This window comes from Lissotriton helveticus, chromosome 5_1 (assembly GCF_964261635.1).
Source record: "Lissotriton helveticus chromosome 5_1, aLisHel1.1, whole genome shotgun sequence".
In the NCBI taxonomy this organism is placed as follows: domain Eukaryota; kingdom Metazoa; phylum Chordata; class Amphibia; order Caudata; family Salamandridae; genus Lissotriton; species Lissotriton helveticus.
Window position 1 is genome coordinate 387,593,997 of NC_136065.1, and position 19,548 is coordinate 387,613,544.

Sequence of the window (19,548 nt, forward strand, 5' to 3'; positions counted from 1 at the left end):
ACCAAGCTGGACAGCTATTGCATTCCAAAGTGAGAGCGCACTCCACGAGAGCTATGTCCACTTCTATGGCCCTCTTTGCAGGGGCGCCAGTCATTGGCATTTACAGGGCGGCAACATGAAAGTCGCCGCATACATTCACTAGGCAATACTGCCTGGATACGGAGCTGAGGAAGGATGCAGTAGTGGGACAAGCAGTGTTCAGCTATATATATTTCAGTAAGGTGAGCCTTCCTCCGTCCCTCCATCCTACTCTGGTATGCACATTTCTTTACTAATACTTATTGTGGATGTCTAATGATGGTTCATGCTCGCATGATGTGTATTATCTAAGGAATAGTATATGCTGTTCCATCAGAAATGTGCACTCTGCATTGCTTGCTACTCTGATTCAGGCATGGGAATCTATGAAAGACACCCATAATACTGGATAAGAAATGCGTTACTTACATGTAACTGCAGTTATCCAGTATTGGTGTCTTTCATAGATTCACATGCAACCCTCCCGCCTCCCCTGGAAGGACTCACCTAACTCTCTGTGTCACGCCTACTTAGCTTAGTGCGTACGAAAATCTGAGGGACTGAGGCTCCTGCCAGGAAGGTTCTAGAGGGAGGTGATAGCTGATTGGCTCTTGTTTAGAGTTTGGTCCTTTTTACAAAAGGACATGGATATGTTACTAAGGTGAGGCCTTTAGGCCTACTATTCTCTATGTATGTCTATAGGACATTACTTTTCTATGTACCGGAGACTCCCGTCTCGACGACGGGGAATGATTCAGGCATGTGAATCTATGAAAGACACCAATACTGGATAACTGCAGTTACAGGTAAGTAACGCATTTCTTTTCCATGGTCCCTGCACATTGGCGGGAATATTCAAGTGCTTATGACTTTGATGAGGATACCTCTGGACGAGAACTAGGCTTACAGGTAAGTAACTTATCCTCTCTAAATATGAATCTACTAGAGGAGCCATCAGGAAGCTACACTGGCTACCAGTTGGGCAACGCTGTAGATTCAAGGCTCTTTGTCTGGCTTATAAATCACTGCATGGACTTGGGCCAACGACTTCAAGGAGAAGTTTAAATGATATGTTCCAGCGAGGATGCTTTGTTCAGGCTCTGCTATGAACCTGGTTGTCCCCCCCCCCCCATTCAGGAGGACTACCTGGGGTGGGAAGAGTTTTTTAGGACCACAGCTGTGCTTTGAACAGTCTGCTATTGACACTAAAAGCTGCCTCCTCTTACCTTCAGAAAAGCCTTAAAGACTTTGCTTTTCACACAGGACTGAGAGGCATTTGCTCACCTCCTTGACTCGTTGCTGACACTGCTGTAGCCAAATCAGTTTTCTAGAGCACCAAGACGCCCCCGGGCATAAGTTTGCACTTTATAAATTATATTTCCATTATATTACATTGGGCCCCCCTTTGTTCTTACCTCAAATACTGAAGATTATTCTCCAAAGCCGCTTTACCTGCCCGTGAGCAGCCTCCAACTTGTGTGCTCCTAGTCCCCATATCTAGCATTGGCACCCCTGCACTCTGCACCCAACCACCCTAGTGCCGCTGGTGGTGCAACTTGAGTGCAGAGTTAAACCTTGGGGAACCTTTGTTCTACCCCCAAAAGGAACACACCAAAAGTCATTGGTCATTGTAGCTACCTGCAAGTACCAACTTTGTTTTTCCCATAAGGTTGCATGGTGTGGCCTTTTTCTGAAAAATGTCCTAGTGTTCACTCTTCCTTACATTGCAATAAAGTAACTTTTGCAGCGTGAATCTTTCTGGATTCACTATGCTGTGCATTATTCCGCGGTCTCGTGGTTGGGTCCGGATTCGTAGTCTTTTCTTTTTTTTTTCTTCTTAGCCCAGGTGGGCGTTGGCGTCACACCCCCTTGGGTGTATTTCCGGTGACGTCGGCATGCTTCCTGCGGAAGCTCCCACTCTTGGGCGCCATCTTCAGATTCTTTTTTTCCGCGGTCGGGTCTGGATCGTTCCCGTTTGGGCTCCAGACATTTTTGGAGAAAGAAGAAAGAAAATACAGAAAAGACGAGGAGAAGTCATCTGAAGACTCCAGGGGACTTCATCGACGAAAATTCAGCAAGGAGAAGGCGTTTTTCATCGAGATCATCGACGACCGTCGACGAACACGCAAACAGAGAGGCCCTGGACGCTCGATGATGGACAACACGCCGTTCAAGTTCTGCCGTAACTGCCACCACAAGTACGCGCAGAAGGACCAACACCCGGCATGCAACCTTTGCCTACCGGTGAACCACGAAAGCGGAGACTGCAACGCCTGTTCCGCCTTCGCCCCGAAGACCCTTCGTGTGAGAGAGAGGCAGAGGGTAGCACACGCCACCCTGCAGGGGAAGGCCCCGACTCCGTCCCTCTACGAGCTGGGGATGTCCTCCGAGGAAGAAGACAACGCTGCCGCCGAAGACGACAGCTACACGGTCGTAGAGACCGATTACACGAAGACTTCTGACAAGGTAGGAGACTGTTCGCCCCCCAAGAACCCGAGAGACTCTGAGTCTAGAAAAATCGAGGGCAAGACCCCGAAAGCGCCGACGCCAAAAACTCCCAGGCCCAGCGGATCCTCCGAGAAGGAGTCCCCGGCGCCGAGAGCTGCTGATCAGCAGAAAACGTCGAAAATCGTCCCCGAAAAGGATCGATCGACGCCGAGGGAGAAAGACCCAAAACTGACGACGACGACCAGAGACCAAAAATCCGGTTCGACGTCGAAAACTTCGACACCGAAAGGCACGGCGACGAGCCATCCGCCGAAAAGAACAGCCGACCCATCCGACGCGGAACACGCGGCCGAGATGGAGAAGAAGAGAAGGCGCCTCGAGGCCGAAATGGAGAACATCATGCAGCGGAACAAAGATTTCGATGCAAAGATGAAAGCCTTCACGATCCCTCACAAGACCAAGCCACCGGTGGTGGAGGCGGTCGAGGAGGAGGAGGAGGAGATCGCCGAAGTCGCCGAGGAACAAGACCAGGACGTCAAGGTGATCGACGACCAGGAGGAGTACGAGAATCCCTACGATACTTACAACTATGGGGAGGAAGAGGGAAGCAGGACGGACACAGAGTCGGCACCCTCTGACCTACAGGAGGTAGATTACATAGATGTCGACACCGACAGCCCGGAGGAGGTGGTCGACACTTACCCCTCGAGGCCCTCGCCGCCGGACGACATCGGGGCCTACAACTCGGTGATACAATCTGCCGCAGCAGCTCTCAAGCTCAAGCTCGACGAAGAGAAGCAGAAAGCAGACTTCCTTCTAGAAACATTGCTCCCAACACAAACGAGGAGCCAGTTCCTTCCAATGCTCGAAAGCGTCCTGGCTCAGGGGAAGGAAGCATTCAGGGAGCCCGCAACATGCAAGGCAGTAACTCCCAGAACTGAGAAGAAGTACAAGCATTCCACAAAGGACCCGGCCTACATTCAGGGCACGGTCTCCGCAGACTCCATTATCACGGCCACAGCAAGGAGGAGGGCTAACGTACCCACTACCTCGGGCCCGCCACCGGATAAGGAGAGCAAAAGGATGGATCTGGTGGGCAGAAGGATCGAACGGAATGCCGCGACCCACTGGTGCATGGCTAATTCCAACGCCCTGATAAACAGGCACATGTACCAGATCATGGAGGGGCTGGGGCAGTTGGTGAAGGACCTGCCCCAGGATGCCAGGCAGAAGGCCGAAAAGCTGGTTGAAGAGGGGAAAAACGCGGCAAATTCTTGCCTTAAGACGGCCCTGGATGGGGCAGACACCGCCAGCAGGCTCATGATGATGGGCGTCACGGAAAGGAGGCACGCCTGGCACAGGATCTCAGGTTTCAAACCGGAGGTGCAACACAGCATCCTGAACACACCGTTCAACGGCAACACGCTTTTCGGAACAACAGTTGATGAAACGCTCAGTCAACTGAAAAAAGATAACGAAACAGCAAGATCCATGGGAGCATTGCAGTTCAGAGGGAACAAGAGGGGTACCCCGTCACGGAGGCCCGGCGGGAGAGGCGGAAACCAGCCAGGTACATCACACCAGGCTTTCCAGCAAACGCACCAGGCAGACTCGCAGGCTCAGCATGGTCAAGAGAAGCAGTCCTGGCAGTACCAACAAAGAGGTCAGTCCTTTCGAGGGAGAAATGGACGGGGACAAAATAGAAGAGGGGGGCAGCAGCCCACCTCTAAGTGACTTCAAAAAACTCAGTGTGCCCGCCCACAAAAAAGATCCCTGGGGGCAGCACGTACAGATGGGTCAAGACAAACTTGACACCTACGACCACATGACACCAGTGGGAGGAAGATTAAGATTTTACCTCCGAGAGTGGAGAGAAATCACATCAGACAAATGGATCCTCAACATTATCCAATTCGGATACTGTATGAGTTGGAGGGGAGGCCAACAAGCAGAAAACCAAAAAGAAAAACACTAGCAAGCAAGCAGCTGCAGTGTCTTCAGGAGGAGGCAAAGGAACTCCTGCGGTAGTCTTTCTATCACTGACAAGGACAGTGTTCAGACCGCAGTTGGTCACTTTGAACAGGTTATTACGGAGGCCTTGAATGAATTGGCCCCAGTTCAGACCCGCCGCCGGGCTAGAAAAAAACCATCTGCCCCTTGGTTTTCTGAATCCCTCAGGCAAGAAGTGAAGAGGATGGAGAGGCTCTGGCACTCAGGCTGGGACCTTAAGAACAAGGAAGCTCACAAACTCCTGGTCAGGAAATACAAGGCTGAGATCGTCCGGGCCAAACAAGATTACTTTGTGGACGTGACAACTTCGCTCTCCTCGCCGAAGGAGCTTTTCAGAATTGTTGACTCTTTAGTCAACCTACAAACCCCTGACCCTGTTGTACCCTCTCAGGACCTTTGTAATAAAATTGCTTCCTTCTTTCACACCAAAATACAGGATATTTATTTGGCTCTTGAGGAACAAAGAGCATCTATCAGGGAGCCCCCTGCTCGGGCTGAGATGAATATGACCACTACAGACATCTCCCCTCGGAGCACCTTGGACTCCTTCCCCCCCTCTGGTCTTACAAGATCTGGAGACCTTGCTTAATAAGACCAAATCCGGCTCCCCTTTGGATACCTGTCCACTGAAAATCATTAAGCAGTGTAGGGAAACCCTCCTACCACCTCTGCTAGAAATTATGAATCTAGCTATGAGAGACGGTGTTTTCCCCACGGAATGGAAGAGTGCAGTAGTGAAATCCCTGCTAAAGAAGGCCTCCCTTGATCCGGAGGTCCTAAAAAACTTCCGTCCGATCTCACTGCTTCCAGCCCCTGCGAAGATGCTTGAGGTACATCTAAACAAGCATCTCGCTGCCTTCGTGGAAGAGTCGGGATGTCTGGACTTCTTCCAGCACGGTTTCAGGAGGGAACGCAGCACTGAGTCGGCCCTCACTATTGTGCTTGATAAGATCCGCACGAAAGTGGATGGTGGCCAGACCACCCTCCTGGTCCTGTTAGATCTAACTGCGGCCTTTGATACCCTCTCCCCCTCAGTACTTACAGCTCGTCTGAGGGAAGTGGGGGTGAGGGACGCAGCTCTAGATCTTCTGATTTCCTTCCTTGACGGAAGGGAACAAAGAGTCAAGCTGGGTGAGTTCCTATCTCCATCCCGACCGGTGCTGTGTGGGGTCCCGCAAGGGTCGGCTCTTAGTCCGACCCTATTTAACATCTACGTGACCCCACTAGCCAGACTAATTAGAACTTTCGGGATGGAGGTAGTTTCCTATGCAGATGACACCCAAATCCTCGTCTCTCTTTCCCATTCAGATGTGCCAACTGCCTCCAAATTTAGATCTTGCATGGAGGCGGTTGGTCAGTGGATGATTCAGAATTCACTTAAACTGAATGGGGAGAAGACTGAGGTGATGGTGTTTGGAGGGAAAGAGAACATCTGGTCAGCCAGTTGGTGGCCTGACTCGTTAGGAGAATGCCCTTCCCCCACGACATCTGCTAAGAATCTTGGGGTGATGATAGACCCTGCCCTGGATATGGGCAGACAGGTTAGTAGAACCATCTCTACCTGCTGGGGCTTAATTCACACCCTTCGAAGAATTAGGAAATATCTCTCCCACCAATCCAGAAAGCAAATAGCTGTTGCATTTATTGGCTCACGACTGGACTACTGTAATGCGCTGTATGCGGGGCTAAACAGGAGCCTGCTGCAGCGCTTGCAGGTAGTCCAGAATGCAGCGGCCAGATTTGTTCTGGATGTCCCCAGACGCTCCTCGGCCACGATGGCTAGGAAATCGCTGCATTGGCTACCGGTAGAGCACCGAGTCCGGTTTAAGGTCCTATGCATGACCTATAGAGCCATTGCAAAGAATTGTGACACGGGAATTGGTTCTATCATCTCCCACTACATTCCTGGAAGGGACTTGCGCTCTTCCAGGAAATTGCTCTTCACAGTCCCCCGTATACGAAGAGCCAAGTGGGGTGGCAGGGCCTTCTCCACCCTGGCCCCTAAGTGGTGGAATGATCTCCCTCTGGATCTTAGGTCCCTACCCTCCCTGCAGAAATTTCGAAGTGCCCTTAAAACCCGCCTCTTCCTGCAAGCCTATGTGTAATGATACATGTCCCCTTTTTAGATGTTATTGTTAGGCGCCTTGATACCTGCGGGTTATTGTTTTGCGCATTATACATTTTTTATCAATCAATCAATCAATCAATCGGAAGCAGGCCATAGAACGGGTACCCTTCAAGGAAAGAAACACAGGAATATACTCAACGTACTTCCTGGTACCAAAGGTAGACGAGACAATGAGACCCATTCTGGACTTACGGTTCCTGAACAAGTTCATAAGAACGCAAACATTCAAAATGACCTCCCTGCAAGAGGTGCTCCCACAATTGCAGACCGGGGACTTCATGGTCACAATAGACCTCAAAGATGCCTACCTGCACATCCCAATGAACAGAAAGCACAAACACATGCTCAGGTTCACCATTGGAGAAAGCCACTACCAGTTCACGACACTGGCCTTCGGACTAAAATCAGCACCAAGAGTTTTCACAAAGTGCCTCGCAGCAGTCGCAGCGCACCTACGAAGGCAAGGAATACACGTATACCCTTACCTGGACGACTGGCTGGTGAAAGCAAACTCATACCAGAAATGCAAGCAGCACGCACATACAGTGACGAGCACGCTCATAAGCCTGGGGTTCTCCATCCATTGGAAGAAATCATCAATGGAGCCGGAACAAGTCAAGATCTTCCTGGGAGCACAGATCAACACCTTGCAGGGCAAGGTGTTCCCCAGCGAGAAGAGGGCGAGGGCGCTGGTGAAGGAAACTCGCCTCTACCGGAAGGGACAAGCTCGGACAGTGAGGACTGCGAGCAAGATCATGGGCATGATGGCATCATGCATCCACCTGGTACCAAATGTACGACTCCACATGAGACCTATTCAGGAATGGCTACAGGAGCAATGGTCACAAGCTACAGGCGGTTGGGAGGATCTAGTGGTTGTAACGCACGCAGTGCAGAAGGAGATGGCATGGTGGACCATGGAGAACATAACAAAGGGAAAGCCTCTAACGCCCCCAACGCCAACAGTGACCATCACCACAGATGCATCCCTGAAGGGATGGGGCGCTCACATGGAGGAGCTCAAGGTGAGGGGACTGTGGACGCCAACAGATGCGGCAAAGCACATCAATTACCTAGAACTGAAGACAATCTTCCTTGCGCTGAAAGCCTTTCAAACAAGACTGTACAAACACAAGGTATTGATACAAACAGACAACACCACTACGATGTTCTACATCAACAAGCAGGGGGGCACACAATCAGCCCCCCTTTCAACGCTGGCGCAGGAGATATGGAGATGGGCCATCCCTTTCAAGATAGACCTGCTAGCCATACACCTAACAGGGAAGGACAACATACAAGCCGATTGGCTCAGCAGGCAGACATCGGCATCCCACGAGTGGGAGCTCAATGCGCAGGAGACAAGGTACCTGTTCGACAGATGGGGGACACCATCGGTAGACCTGTTTGCCACACGCCAGAATGCAAAATGCCAAAACTTTGCATCCAGGCAGCCCGAGGAGGGCTCACTGGGGAATGCCCTATCTATAGATTGGTCAAGGACATTTGCTTACGCCTTTCCCCCGATACCACTGATGTACAGAGTGCTGAGCAAGTGCAGAGCAAGCAACATGACACTGATACTGGTCGCACCACAGTGGGCGAGGCAGACATGGTACTCTCAGATCATGGAGATGACACAGTGTGCACCCCACAGATTCAGCAGGAGGAAAGACCTACTCTCCATGCAGAACGGAGAGGTACTACATCCAGAGCCAGAGAGCATGAGCCTAGTAGCGTGGCTTCTAAGGACATAGAGTTCGCACATTTGAGACTACCAGAAAGCACCCTGAGGGTACTTCGGGCGGCACGAAGGCCCAGCACTCGGAAGTGCTACATTGCGAAATGGAAAAGATTCACAATATGGTGCAGACAGGAAAGACTCCACAATAAAATGAAGAGTGACTCCACAGTGCTAAGGTACCTGACGCACTTGCTGGAGAAGAACCTTAGCTCATCCTCTTTAAGAGTTCACTTGGCAGCGATAGTCGCCTACACAAGGGGAGAAACGTGCAGGAGCTTCTTCACATCACAGGTGGTGAAGAGATTCCTAGAAGGAGCGAAAAGGATCGCACCACCCAAGCGGGTGCCGCCACCTGCATGGAACTTGAACACAGTCCTAACGGAACTCATGAAAGAGCCCTTTGAACCACTTCACAGGGCCTCCCTAAAGATGCTAACTATGAAAACAGCCTTCCTGGTTGCAATAACGTCCTTACGCAGAGTAAGCGAGCTACAAGCGCTGACGCTACAAGAACCCTACATACAAATACACAATGATAGTTGTGATGAGGACTGACCCACACTTCATGCCGAAGGTGGTATCCAAATTTCACATGAACCAGTCTATACAGATACCGAGTTTTTTCCAAAAACCAACAACTAGCGCAGAGCGAGCTGTGCACACCCTGGACGCCAGAAGGGCAGTCATGCACTACATTGAAAGGACAAAGGGACACAGGAAAACTAAACAGTTTTTTGTGTCATTCGCAAACGGCTTCATGGGGAAAGCTGTAACCAAAAAGACCATTGCACGATGGATCGCACAGACAATTCAACTCTGCCACAAGCGTGCAGGACAAGAACTGGCAGAGGGGACACGTGCCCACTCCACCAGGAAGAAGGGCGCTACAATAGCCTTCCTGGCTAACACACCCATAGAGGACATATGCCTGGCGGCAACATGGGCTTCGGTGCACACGTTCACGAAGCACTACTGTGTGGACATACAAATGAACAAGGAAGCTCAAGTGGGACAGAAGGTGCTACAGCACATATTCAACACCCAACGCTCATCTTCCACCCAGCCGCCACAGAGATGAGAAACCGCTACAAAATCTATGCACAGCATAGTGAATCCAGAAAGATTCACGCTGCAAAACGAATAGTTTTCTTACCTGTCGGTGTAGTTTTGCAGCTTGAAGATCTTTCTGGATTCACTAGCGAACCCACCCACCTCCGCCAGAAAGATGAGGCTGGAGAGAGAAGAGGTGGTTAACTAAAGAAAGGACTTTAAAAGTACAAAGCGGTAAAATACCAAATAAATACAACATTGCCATTACTTCGGAAACGAAAGAAACACGGAAAAAAAGAACCCGAAGATGGCTTCCAAGAGTGGGAGCTTCCGCAGGAAGCATGCCGACGTCACCGGAAATACACCCAAGGGGGTGTGACGCCGACGCCCACCTGGGCTAAGAGAAAAAAAAAAAAAAAAAAAATAAAAGACTACAAATCCGGACCCAACCACAAGACCGCGGAATAATGCACAGCATAGTGAATCCAGAAAGATCTTCAAGCTGCAAAACTACACCGACAGGTAAGAAAACTATTCGTTAGTGTCTACAAGTGAGTGGTCCTGCTTACTAACGTACTGCAGTCCCTAACCTGTATTATTTGTTTGTTTTGCACTAAGTCAGAAAAGCAACTGAAAAGTATCTAGAAAGTAATCTGAAGTAACTTCCAGTATTCCAGAGTTTACAACTTATTTCCTATTCTGCGAAGTAACTTGTGTGCTTCTGCAAAACCAGTTCACACCCTATTTTGAACAGTTTTGCTACTTTGAAAGTAACACTTAACTGCAACTAAGTAATTCTTGGTTCTAGTATTAAACCATAACAAAGTAACAACTTTTTTATTCAAACAATTGGTCTGGATTCAGTGTTTGAGTGTATGACATCATTTCTAGTCTGAGTGTGTGCAACAAATGCTTAACACTACCCTCTGATAAGCCTAACTGTTTAGCCCAGCTACCACTAACTTGAGAGTAAGGAATTATCTACTGTAACCTCTGGCTTACCTTTGGGGACTCAGTGGACTCTGTTCACACTATACCTCTTTTTGGTATAGTGTGTACAGAGCCAGCTTTCTTTAGTCCCAATCTACCACAGGAGTACATTTCTAAAGCCCTGCTCCCCAGGACCTCAGGGGAAGCACTAGCAGGGTTGCAGGCAGAGTCCAGTCCAGGTCCATTTGCCACAGATAATTTAGTCAGTGCAAGAAAGGCCTGTTGTAGCGTCCTTGTAGCTTGAACAGGAGAGAGAAAGTCCAGTCCTTCAGGGCTCGTCTCAGTTTGCAGACAGTAGGTTCAGTCCTCTTCTGATCTTCCTCCGGTCCAGAGGTGTTCTGATGTGGGTGCCTGGAAATGCCACATATATGCCTGGTACAACCTTGTGGTGGAAATGACCCTCTGGGGACGCCCTATCCAATGGGGTAGGGTTTCTTGGGCTAACCCTAACTACTTTGGCCATCTTGGAGGCCTGTCAAAAGAGGTTATTTTGATAGGTCAAATTTTCAGTTAAAACCTGCAGAGCCAGTTCACCTGGCGGCATGCTTGCTGTCACCTGTAACATTTAACTTACAGGCCCTGGGTACACCTTGCTTCCATATGGTAGAGGCTTATAGTTAAGTTAAACATGCTGTAAGAAACTGGCTCTATATATATACTGCACCAAAGTGAGGTACAGTGTGTATAGAGTCCAAGGGTCTCCAGAGGTCTGGCAGAGGCTAAAGTTAGATAGAGCCTTACTCTCTAAAGTGGTAGCTTGGTCGAGCAGTAAGGCAGTATCAGAGGACAGTGTAAAGCATGTGATGTACACACTCAGACAGAAAATGGTCTCACACACTCAAGAACTGAACTCTAGGCCAATTGTTTTGTATAAAAAAATATACTGTTGTTTTATTTCTAGAACTAAGCAAGCCTGGTGCAGGTAAGCATAAAAATACTTTTCAGTTTTAAATTACTTGTATGAAAACAGTTCAAAATAGCAGTGTTACTTGTACTGGTTTTGGTTACAGTTTTAAGAAAGCAGTTTGCAACACATTGCAGGTATAGTACATTCAATTGAATGGGCTTTTTTTAAGTAAAATGCAGTTAATTACTTTTCAGATTACTTCTACTAAAACAGGACTGGATCCTGGATTCTGCACTGGGATATTTCCTGAAATCAGTTGAGAAAATGCGTTTTGGTTATTCAGCTGATTTTTAAGGAATATTTGCAGTTTTCAAAAGTCGACATGTGGAAACTTTTTGCGGAGAAAAAGTGTCAATGTTATCCTATGAGGAAATGTGAGTTATCGGTTTCAAGGTAAGTAATCGGTCTTTTGAGTTAGAGTTCTGGGGTTAGACTCTGGGGTCTCCCAGGGTCAGTGATGCACTGTTGCACCCTCAGCGGCACTCGAGCAGCCGGGTGCATTGTTGAGGCCCAGTGTTATCCAATGGGGGATAGGGGGACTTCGGTTGGTAGCGGCTGGCAAGCAGGCCACATGGGTGTGGGAACAAAGCTCCTACGGTTAAGCTCAGGGCTCGTTGGGGACCAAGTTAGCACCAATGGGGCACCCTAAGCGGCGGTAGGGCAGCTGGGTGCAGGGTGCTGTTTTGGGGTCGGGTGCCCTGTTGATTTCAATGGGAAGTCTCCGGGACAAAAACACTGCAGGCTCGGGAACGAGGATCTTCCAGGAGTGACCACCACTTTGAGGGGGATGTTGGAATGTAGAGGGATAGTTAGGCACCGCTGGGTTGGGCACACAAGGCCGTGGGACGTCGGGTGCAGGGGTGCCTTTGGACGTCGGAATTTATTACGCGCTCTGGTTGCAGTAGGGTGACCTACTAGATTGAGGCTGCAGGCTTCGTCTGGAGGCTTGAGGCAGGTCAGGCGTCACTGGATCTCGGGTCAGGATCGCCGGAAGGACCTCCTCGTGGTGTTTGTTCACTCAAACACTGGCCTGGCTCGGCGGGTGCAGAGTGTGCTGGATTCGCGGTTCCTGGCTAGCACCAGAAGCTGCTGTTCAAAAACGTCCAGTGTTCACGGGAGAAACAGCTTGGGAAGTGAATGCAGGCAGGTCCTCTGGAGTTTGTGAGGTGGCTGGCCGCTGGGATTTCGCAGGAGCAGGTTCGAGGGGAGACAGGCCTGTAGGGCTGGGGCCATGTCAGTGGGCGTCGTCCTCTTATTAGCTCTGCGCGGCTTCTCGTCCTTCTTTTCTTGTGGTTGCTGGATCTGAGGAAGGAAGATTCAGGGTGCCCCTAAATACTAAATGTAGGCGTGTTACAAGTAGGTAAAGGTCAGGGACCAATGGGTCCCTTCCCTGGGGTGTGTACACCCCCTATTCTGCCACTCTCCAGTGGGAGGGGGGCAGGAACCTGTCCCTGGTTGGCTGGGTCCCCCCATCCTCAAGATGGCGGGGACTCGAGGTTGTACTTTACCTCGCCTCCCCCCACCCTAGGGGTGGACTTGGCAGAGGTGGGCACACCTCTCTTCCTCACTTTGTTTTTCCTGCTGGGTCCCCCGCCCTACTTGGGAGGGAGAACCAGTGGGGTCTAGTTGCTGAGTACAGCAAGTGGTCTGGAGAGGCTCACAAAGGCGGTATGCCTTTGAAGCTTCTCCTTTGTGAACCCTGCCCATCCTGGGGGAGGAGGCTTGGCACCTCATCCAGGGATGTTTATTGTTTCAGGCCCCTGAGAGCGGCAAGCTCTCAACCCAGGGTTCCAGAAACATGTCTGAGGGTGGCAGTCTTGGCAGCCACTCAGTCAGGTCACTGGGAGTTGGTTGAGTTTCAAGGGGCATCTCTAAAATGCCCTCTGTCCATTTTACATTAAATCCCACACTGGCATCTGTGTGGGTTTAATGTGCTTAGAGGTTTGATACCAAACGTCTCAGTCTTCAGTGTAGACATTATGGAGCTGTGGAGTTCATAATGACAACCTCCCAGCACCATTTGCTCTTAATGACAGCACTTACAGTGCCCAGGAATGAACCTGGGTACTGTAGGGGTACTGGGTACAGGGCTCATGCACCTGTACCTGTACCCTCACCATTGGCATAGGGCACCTGGCTAGAGGGGTGACTGATGTATGCCAGAGCAGTGTTTAGTTCTGCACCAAGGCACGCAGCCTGCCATGTCAGTGTGTGTTGCAGTGCACAGGGGCCTCTAAGGGTGGCACAATAAGTGCTGCAGCCCTTAGGGCCTTCTCTGGTCACAGTGCCCTGGGTACCTAGGGTACCATTTACCAGGGGCTGACATGTGCCCAGAGATGCCAATTGGGCTTAGGCTTCAATGAAGTATTAGGGAAGGAACACAGGCCTTGGGTACCTGATTGGCAGGCGCCCACGGTACACTCAGTCAAAGCGCATCAGCAATTCAGCAAAAAGTGGGGGCATACCATGCAAGAAAGAGGGCACTTTCTCACACGTGCCAATCAAAAGTATACCAATTTCACCTTGTTGAGAGGAGAGGCATAATCACTTTACTATTGGTTAGCAGGATTGCATAACCAGGAAACACTACTCGTAGACATTGTATGCGCCTGAGACCTACTTCTTCCTTCCACATTAATCGCATTTGTAAAAAGAGAAGGCATTCTGTCCGAAAAACATTCCTAGAGTGGGTGAAAACTACTAATGAATGTAAAAAATCTGAGTGAAGATGACTGACATTTCTATCACAAAACTGGAGTGATACCCGACATGCACTCTGGGATCCTACTCACAGGAGCCAGAAAAAAGACAAAACTGGTCCTTGGGTAGCCTTTTTCACAGTTTACACTTCGGCCCCTTTTTTTGTTGCAACAAAGATGCTGTGATGCAGATTTGACATCTGTATTTTTTCAGGTTTAGAAGCTACATTCAAGAAAACCATACAGCTGATCGGCCCCTCAAGGGTTCTGTTCATCATGAATGAGGGGATTTGTATAGTGCACTAGTACTACTCAGGCGTGCGGCCAAAGAAGAGGTTGACATAGTTAATCTTAAAAAAGATGAGTTTTCATTTGTTTCTAGAACAGCCGTTTATCAGGAATGCTTCTGGGGGGATAAGGAAGATTATCGAATGTTAAGTCCCCAGAACCGAGCAGGCTGAACCGCCCCACTTCCTTTTGATGAAGGGGATGGACAGAAGACAGGCCGACTGTGAGCGGAGAGATCTTCCTTGGCAGTGCAAGATTAGTCTTTTGTGTAGGCATGTGGGACGGATGTTCTAAAAAGCTGAGTGTGCTATGGTCAGGGCTTTAAAGATGACCCTTTTCTTCACTGGAAGCCAGTGTAACTGGTTGCAGGGCTGAGTGATTGAGGCAGACTTTGGAAGGATAAATAGTATGCGGACTGCTATAATCTAAATCTTTTGCGGTCTATGAATAAGGTAGTCAGGGAGTCCAATGTATAGGACATTGGTATAGTCCAACCTTTGCAGTATTAGTCCCTGTACTACTATTTTCTGGGCTTCCCATGACATGGATTTTAGGAATAACCTCCACGTTCTTAGGTTCCAACATGCAGACTTGACCTCAGCTGCAATCTGTAATTGGAGGTATAAGCGTGTAACAGTTGGCACCCGTGGTCCTGGCCAATACAGTAGGGGAGGGAGCAGGATGGTACCTGGCTGGTCATGCCCCTGACTATCGGGGAGAGGATTGGCATCAAATAGCTGGATCTCCGTTTTTTCAGGAATGCATTGTATGAAGTTGGTTTTTAGCCATAATTACAGTCCTGCATGCTGCAAATTTAGTCTTACCTTCAAGTTCATTGTTATTATAGGTCAGCAGCAGTTGAGTGTCGTCTGTGTAAGAGGCCACCTAGATGTCAAAGGATTCAATTGGATAAGCCAGTGGGGGGGGGGTCAAGTATATGTTTGAGAATGTGGGGGACAGAGCTGAGCCCTGAGGCACTCCATACTTAATACGTTTGGCTTCAGATAAGAAAGGCTTGAGCCAAACCGCTTTTTCCTTGTGTTCTAAAAAAGAACCTAGCTAGGCCAAAGCTTTTCCCTCTACCCAGATGTCTGCAAGGCAGTGTAACAGAATCTCATGTGAGATTGTTTTGAATGCTGCAGAGAGGTCTAACTAGATTAATGCAGAATTCTGGCCTGCAACCGATGTGAATTTGACGGTGTCTGTGATCTACATAAGTGCTGTCTCAGTACTGTGTAAGGACCTAAAACCGGTCTGACACAGGTGGAGGAGTTTAGACGTTTCCAGGAAAGATGTCAGCTGGGTGTTAACGATTTTTTCCAAAATCTTGGTAATCCTCAGGAGCAAGGAGACTGGTCTAAAATGGGAGTGCTTTTAGCGTTAGGTTTTTTTTCAACAAGGGAATAACATCGGCCCTTTTCAAAGCAGGCGGTAGAATCCGTGAAAGTAATAAAGTAGAAAAAAGCTCCCTATATTTAGGTGCTAGGCTTTTCCCTACTACTCTCATAATTTGAAGACGCTAGTGCCTATATTGCTCTGGGGTCCATGCAGCACAGAATTATTCAAGCTTTTATTATTTCAATGAAGACTGCTATGATGCAGAACCACCAGGGAAAGAAAGTAAGTAACCTTTTCTTCTCCAGCATCATTCAGTGATTCACAAAGGTCAAGCCCTCCTCCCCAGTTGAGGCTCACTTAATGGCTGTGTATGCCTGCTTGCTCATATACTTCAAAATCTGAGCTATGGTGGCATCTAGGGAAATGGTTCTTAACCCTTTGACTTACTGTGAAACCCCACTGATTACCATTGAAAGCCGCCACTTCTCACCCAAGCAATTTCCACGATTTCAACTTCAAACCAATACACAAAAATATGGAAACAAGTATACATAAAAAATTAACACATCATTAAATGTTGTATTTAATTGACTAACAACCACGCAAAATCGAACTTTTAATAGGAACATTGTATATGTAGTTTTATTTGTAAAAGATGGAGCAATATTCTAGCATATTACTTTGTATTTATTCTCCAAATGCATGTTCTTTTTATCGGCTCAATTGCAATACTCTTGCAGCTGCCACGAATCAAGATAAGTTGTCAGCTTTCAGTTTGTTGCGGACTCCCTGAGTAGGCATTAAGAACCGCTGCTCTAAGGGGATAGAGTAAATAACGTTTTAGTTCATTTCCTGACGTTTTGGTCATTTACAATGAAGTAGATGTGCTATTAAATCTAACGCTGTTTAAGTATCTATGGCTACTTTCTGTTCAGCACTACTTTATTTCACCTAGACAACTGGGGATGATTCAAACATGTTAATCTATGAACGCTTCCTAGGCTGTTGAACTGTTGTTACAGATAAGTATATTTATTTCCTTCCGCAGACTATCTTTTTAAATGTTGATAGTAGTTGGTTTTGATGTTAACATTATTGTTAATTAGGTTGGCTTGACACACTCTTATTTAGTTTTTCCTCCTCACTTTATATACTAAATTTGACACATGTATATAATGTGCATTCTACCATGATTATTGCTTTAGTGTACGGTACAAACTAATCCAATCACCAGAAATGTAATAACAAGACATCTTATAATTTTTTTTCATCCTACAGTGAGAAGGACACTTCTAAAGAGAAAGAGAAAAAAGTGAAGAAAACTATACCCGTTTGGGCTACATTAAGTGCCAACCAGTTAGCTCGTGCACGAAAGGTGACACACCTAGCTTCATCTTCACGTCCCAAGATGGATGCGATTCTCATCGATGCCATAAAAGTAAGAGGAAGTGTTTTTCAATTCGTGGTCACTTCTGCTTCTGTGGTTGCCTGCATGCTCTATTTTAAAGACTGAACTGGTTTACAACTAGACTGTTTCACTTGTGATATTTTGTTCCCACAAGTATTTAAGATTTGATAATTTGGTATGTCCTTAAATTGAACCCTGTTATAAAAGTTTTTTACTTTAAATTTCCTGTTTCATGTGATGTTGAAAATATGCATTATAAAAGTAAGATCTCATTTTAATCAAGATGCTTTTAATAATTGCCAAAACTTCAGCTTCCAGTTATACAGCTTTCAAAATCCTCTTTTCCAGGAACAAAGCTCAGTTTTATGTTCCATTCAAACTGAGAGCAACCCTGAACTCTTATCGAAGGTACACTCATAGCACACAATTTCATTACTGTGAAATTTGCTTGTGTAGATCCTTAAAGTTGTGCAGCGTGAATCTTTCTGGATTCACTATGCTGTGCATTATTTCGCCATCTCGTGGTGGGGTCCAGAATTGTCGTATTTTTTTTTCTGGCCCAGGTAGGGTGGGCTTCGACGTACCACCATTTGATGTCCTCTGTGACGTCGGCGTGCTTACGTAGGAAGCTTCCTCCTGTGGTCGCCATTTTCAGATTCTCTTTTCCGCCGTTGGGTCTGGATCGTCAAACTTAGTGACCAGAGGAACAGTCAACTAACCGGGACGTCGAAGAAGGAGAAAAACCAATCCTTCGACATGTCACCGACTATGCGCTCACAGGGGGCCCCTTGAGCACCGTGATGAACAAGACACCGTTCAAATTTTGCGAGAACTTCAGACACAAGTACGTGCAGAAGGACCAGCATCCAGTTTGCAACCTCTGCCTTCCGCTCGACCACCGAAGCGAGGACTGCAACGCCTGCGTGGTTTTTACGCCTAAGACACTTAGGGTGAGAAAGAGAGAGAGAGAGACAGCGGATGGCGAAGCACACCATGCAGGGACAAGAAGCACCTCCATCGCTCTGAGACTTGGGCCTCTACAGTGAAGAAGAGGATAACATTGCTGAAGGGCCAGAAGACTCGACGGACGTCGAGGTTGAAAACAGGAAGGAGGTAAGAGTCTTTGACCCCTAGACCCTTGACGGACACTCGAAGAAATTAGTCCAAATCGTCCCAAAAAGGGCACTGCCGTCTAAGTCCTCGACGCTAGCAGCCGCTCCCAAAGATAAACAGCCCAGCGGATCCTTGGCTAAGGACTCGCAGCCGGCGAAAAACCTGGAAAAGGCAAGGCTGTTGAAAGCGGTTCCAGAAAAGGAATACTAGACATCGAGGCAAGAATCCCAAAAGCAAGGCCCAACGTCCAAGACCGCGACATCGGCGACAACTGCAAAACGGAGGCCGGAGAATCTTGACGCCGAACAAGCGTCCGAGATGGACAAGAAAAGGAGAAGACTCGATGCTGAAATGGCGAGTATTCTCCAGAGAAAGAAGTATTTTGACGAAAAAATGAGCCAGTGCATGATTCCATTGAAACCCGTTCTCGAGGTCGAACACTTCAGAACCCGCCGAAGAGTAGGTCGAAAAAGACCTGTATTACTACGGCGAGGAGGAAGAAGAATTGTACAAGGCCTCGACAATTTCGGAGTCTCAAGATCTTCTGTGGCAGGATCTCGATGCTGAATCGCCGGAAGAGGGCGTAGAGTCCTACACTTCGAGGCCTTCGCCGCCAGACGACATTGGAATGTACAACCAAGTCCTAAAGAGGGCGGCAGAGACATACAAGGTGAAGCTGGAGGAGGAAGAGCCTCAGGTATATTTCCTGCTGGAAACACTTTTGCCAACACAAACAAGGAGCCAGTTCTTGCCAATGCTTCCTAGTGTGCTGGAGAAGGGAGGTGTTCAAAGAACTAGCTATATGCAGATCTGTCACCCCTAGGTGTGAGAAGAAATGCTAACACTCCTCACATGACCCCATGTACATCAGGGGGTCAGTACCATCTGACTCCATCATCGCAGCCACGGCCAGAAAGAGGGCTACCATCCCCACAAATACAGGACCATCTCCTGATTAGGAAAGAAAGAGGCTGGACCTGACAGGGAGGAAGATGGAAAGGAGTGCGGCAATACAGTGGCGTATCACAAACTCCAATGCCCTCATCAATAGGCACGCGTATCAACACTGGGAGGAGGTCAGAGAACTATTCAAGCACCTTCAAGCACCTACCAGACCAATACCAGAAGAGGGCCAGCCACCTGGTAGAGGAGGGGAAAAACATGGCTATACATGGCTAATACATGTTTGAAATCAGCTCTATACGCAGCGGAAACATCAAGTAGACAAATGATGATAGGGGTAACGGAGTGCAGACATGCCAGGCTCCGTATCTCCGGCTTCAATGCCAAAGTACAAAGTAACATCCTTAGCACACCCTTTAATGGTGAACAACTGTTCGGCAGCACAGTGGACGAAAAATTAAACCAACTGAATTACGAAAGTTAGACTGCAAGGTCAATGGGAGC

General features: G+C 48.3%; 1 protein-coding gene across 1 annotated transcript in view; it reads left to right on the forward strand.

Moving 5' to 3' along the window:
- HP1BP3 (heterochromatin protein 1 binding protein 3) overlaps positions 1-19,548 on the forward strand; it is a 704,364-nt gene that overhangs the window by 207,204 nt on the left and 477,612 nt on the right. The window contains exon 4 of the mRNA XM_078642573.1: positions 16,899-17,058. Within this exon, the coding sequence (XP_078498699.1) occupies positions 16,899-17,058 (160 nt within the window). The remainder of the gene's footprint in view (positions 1-16,898; positions 17,059-19,548) is intronic.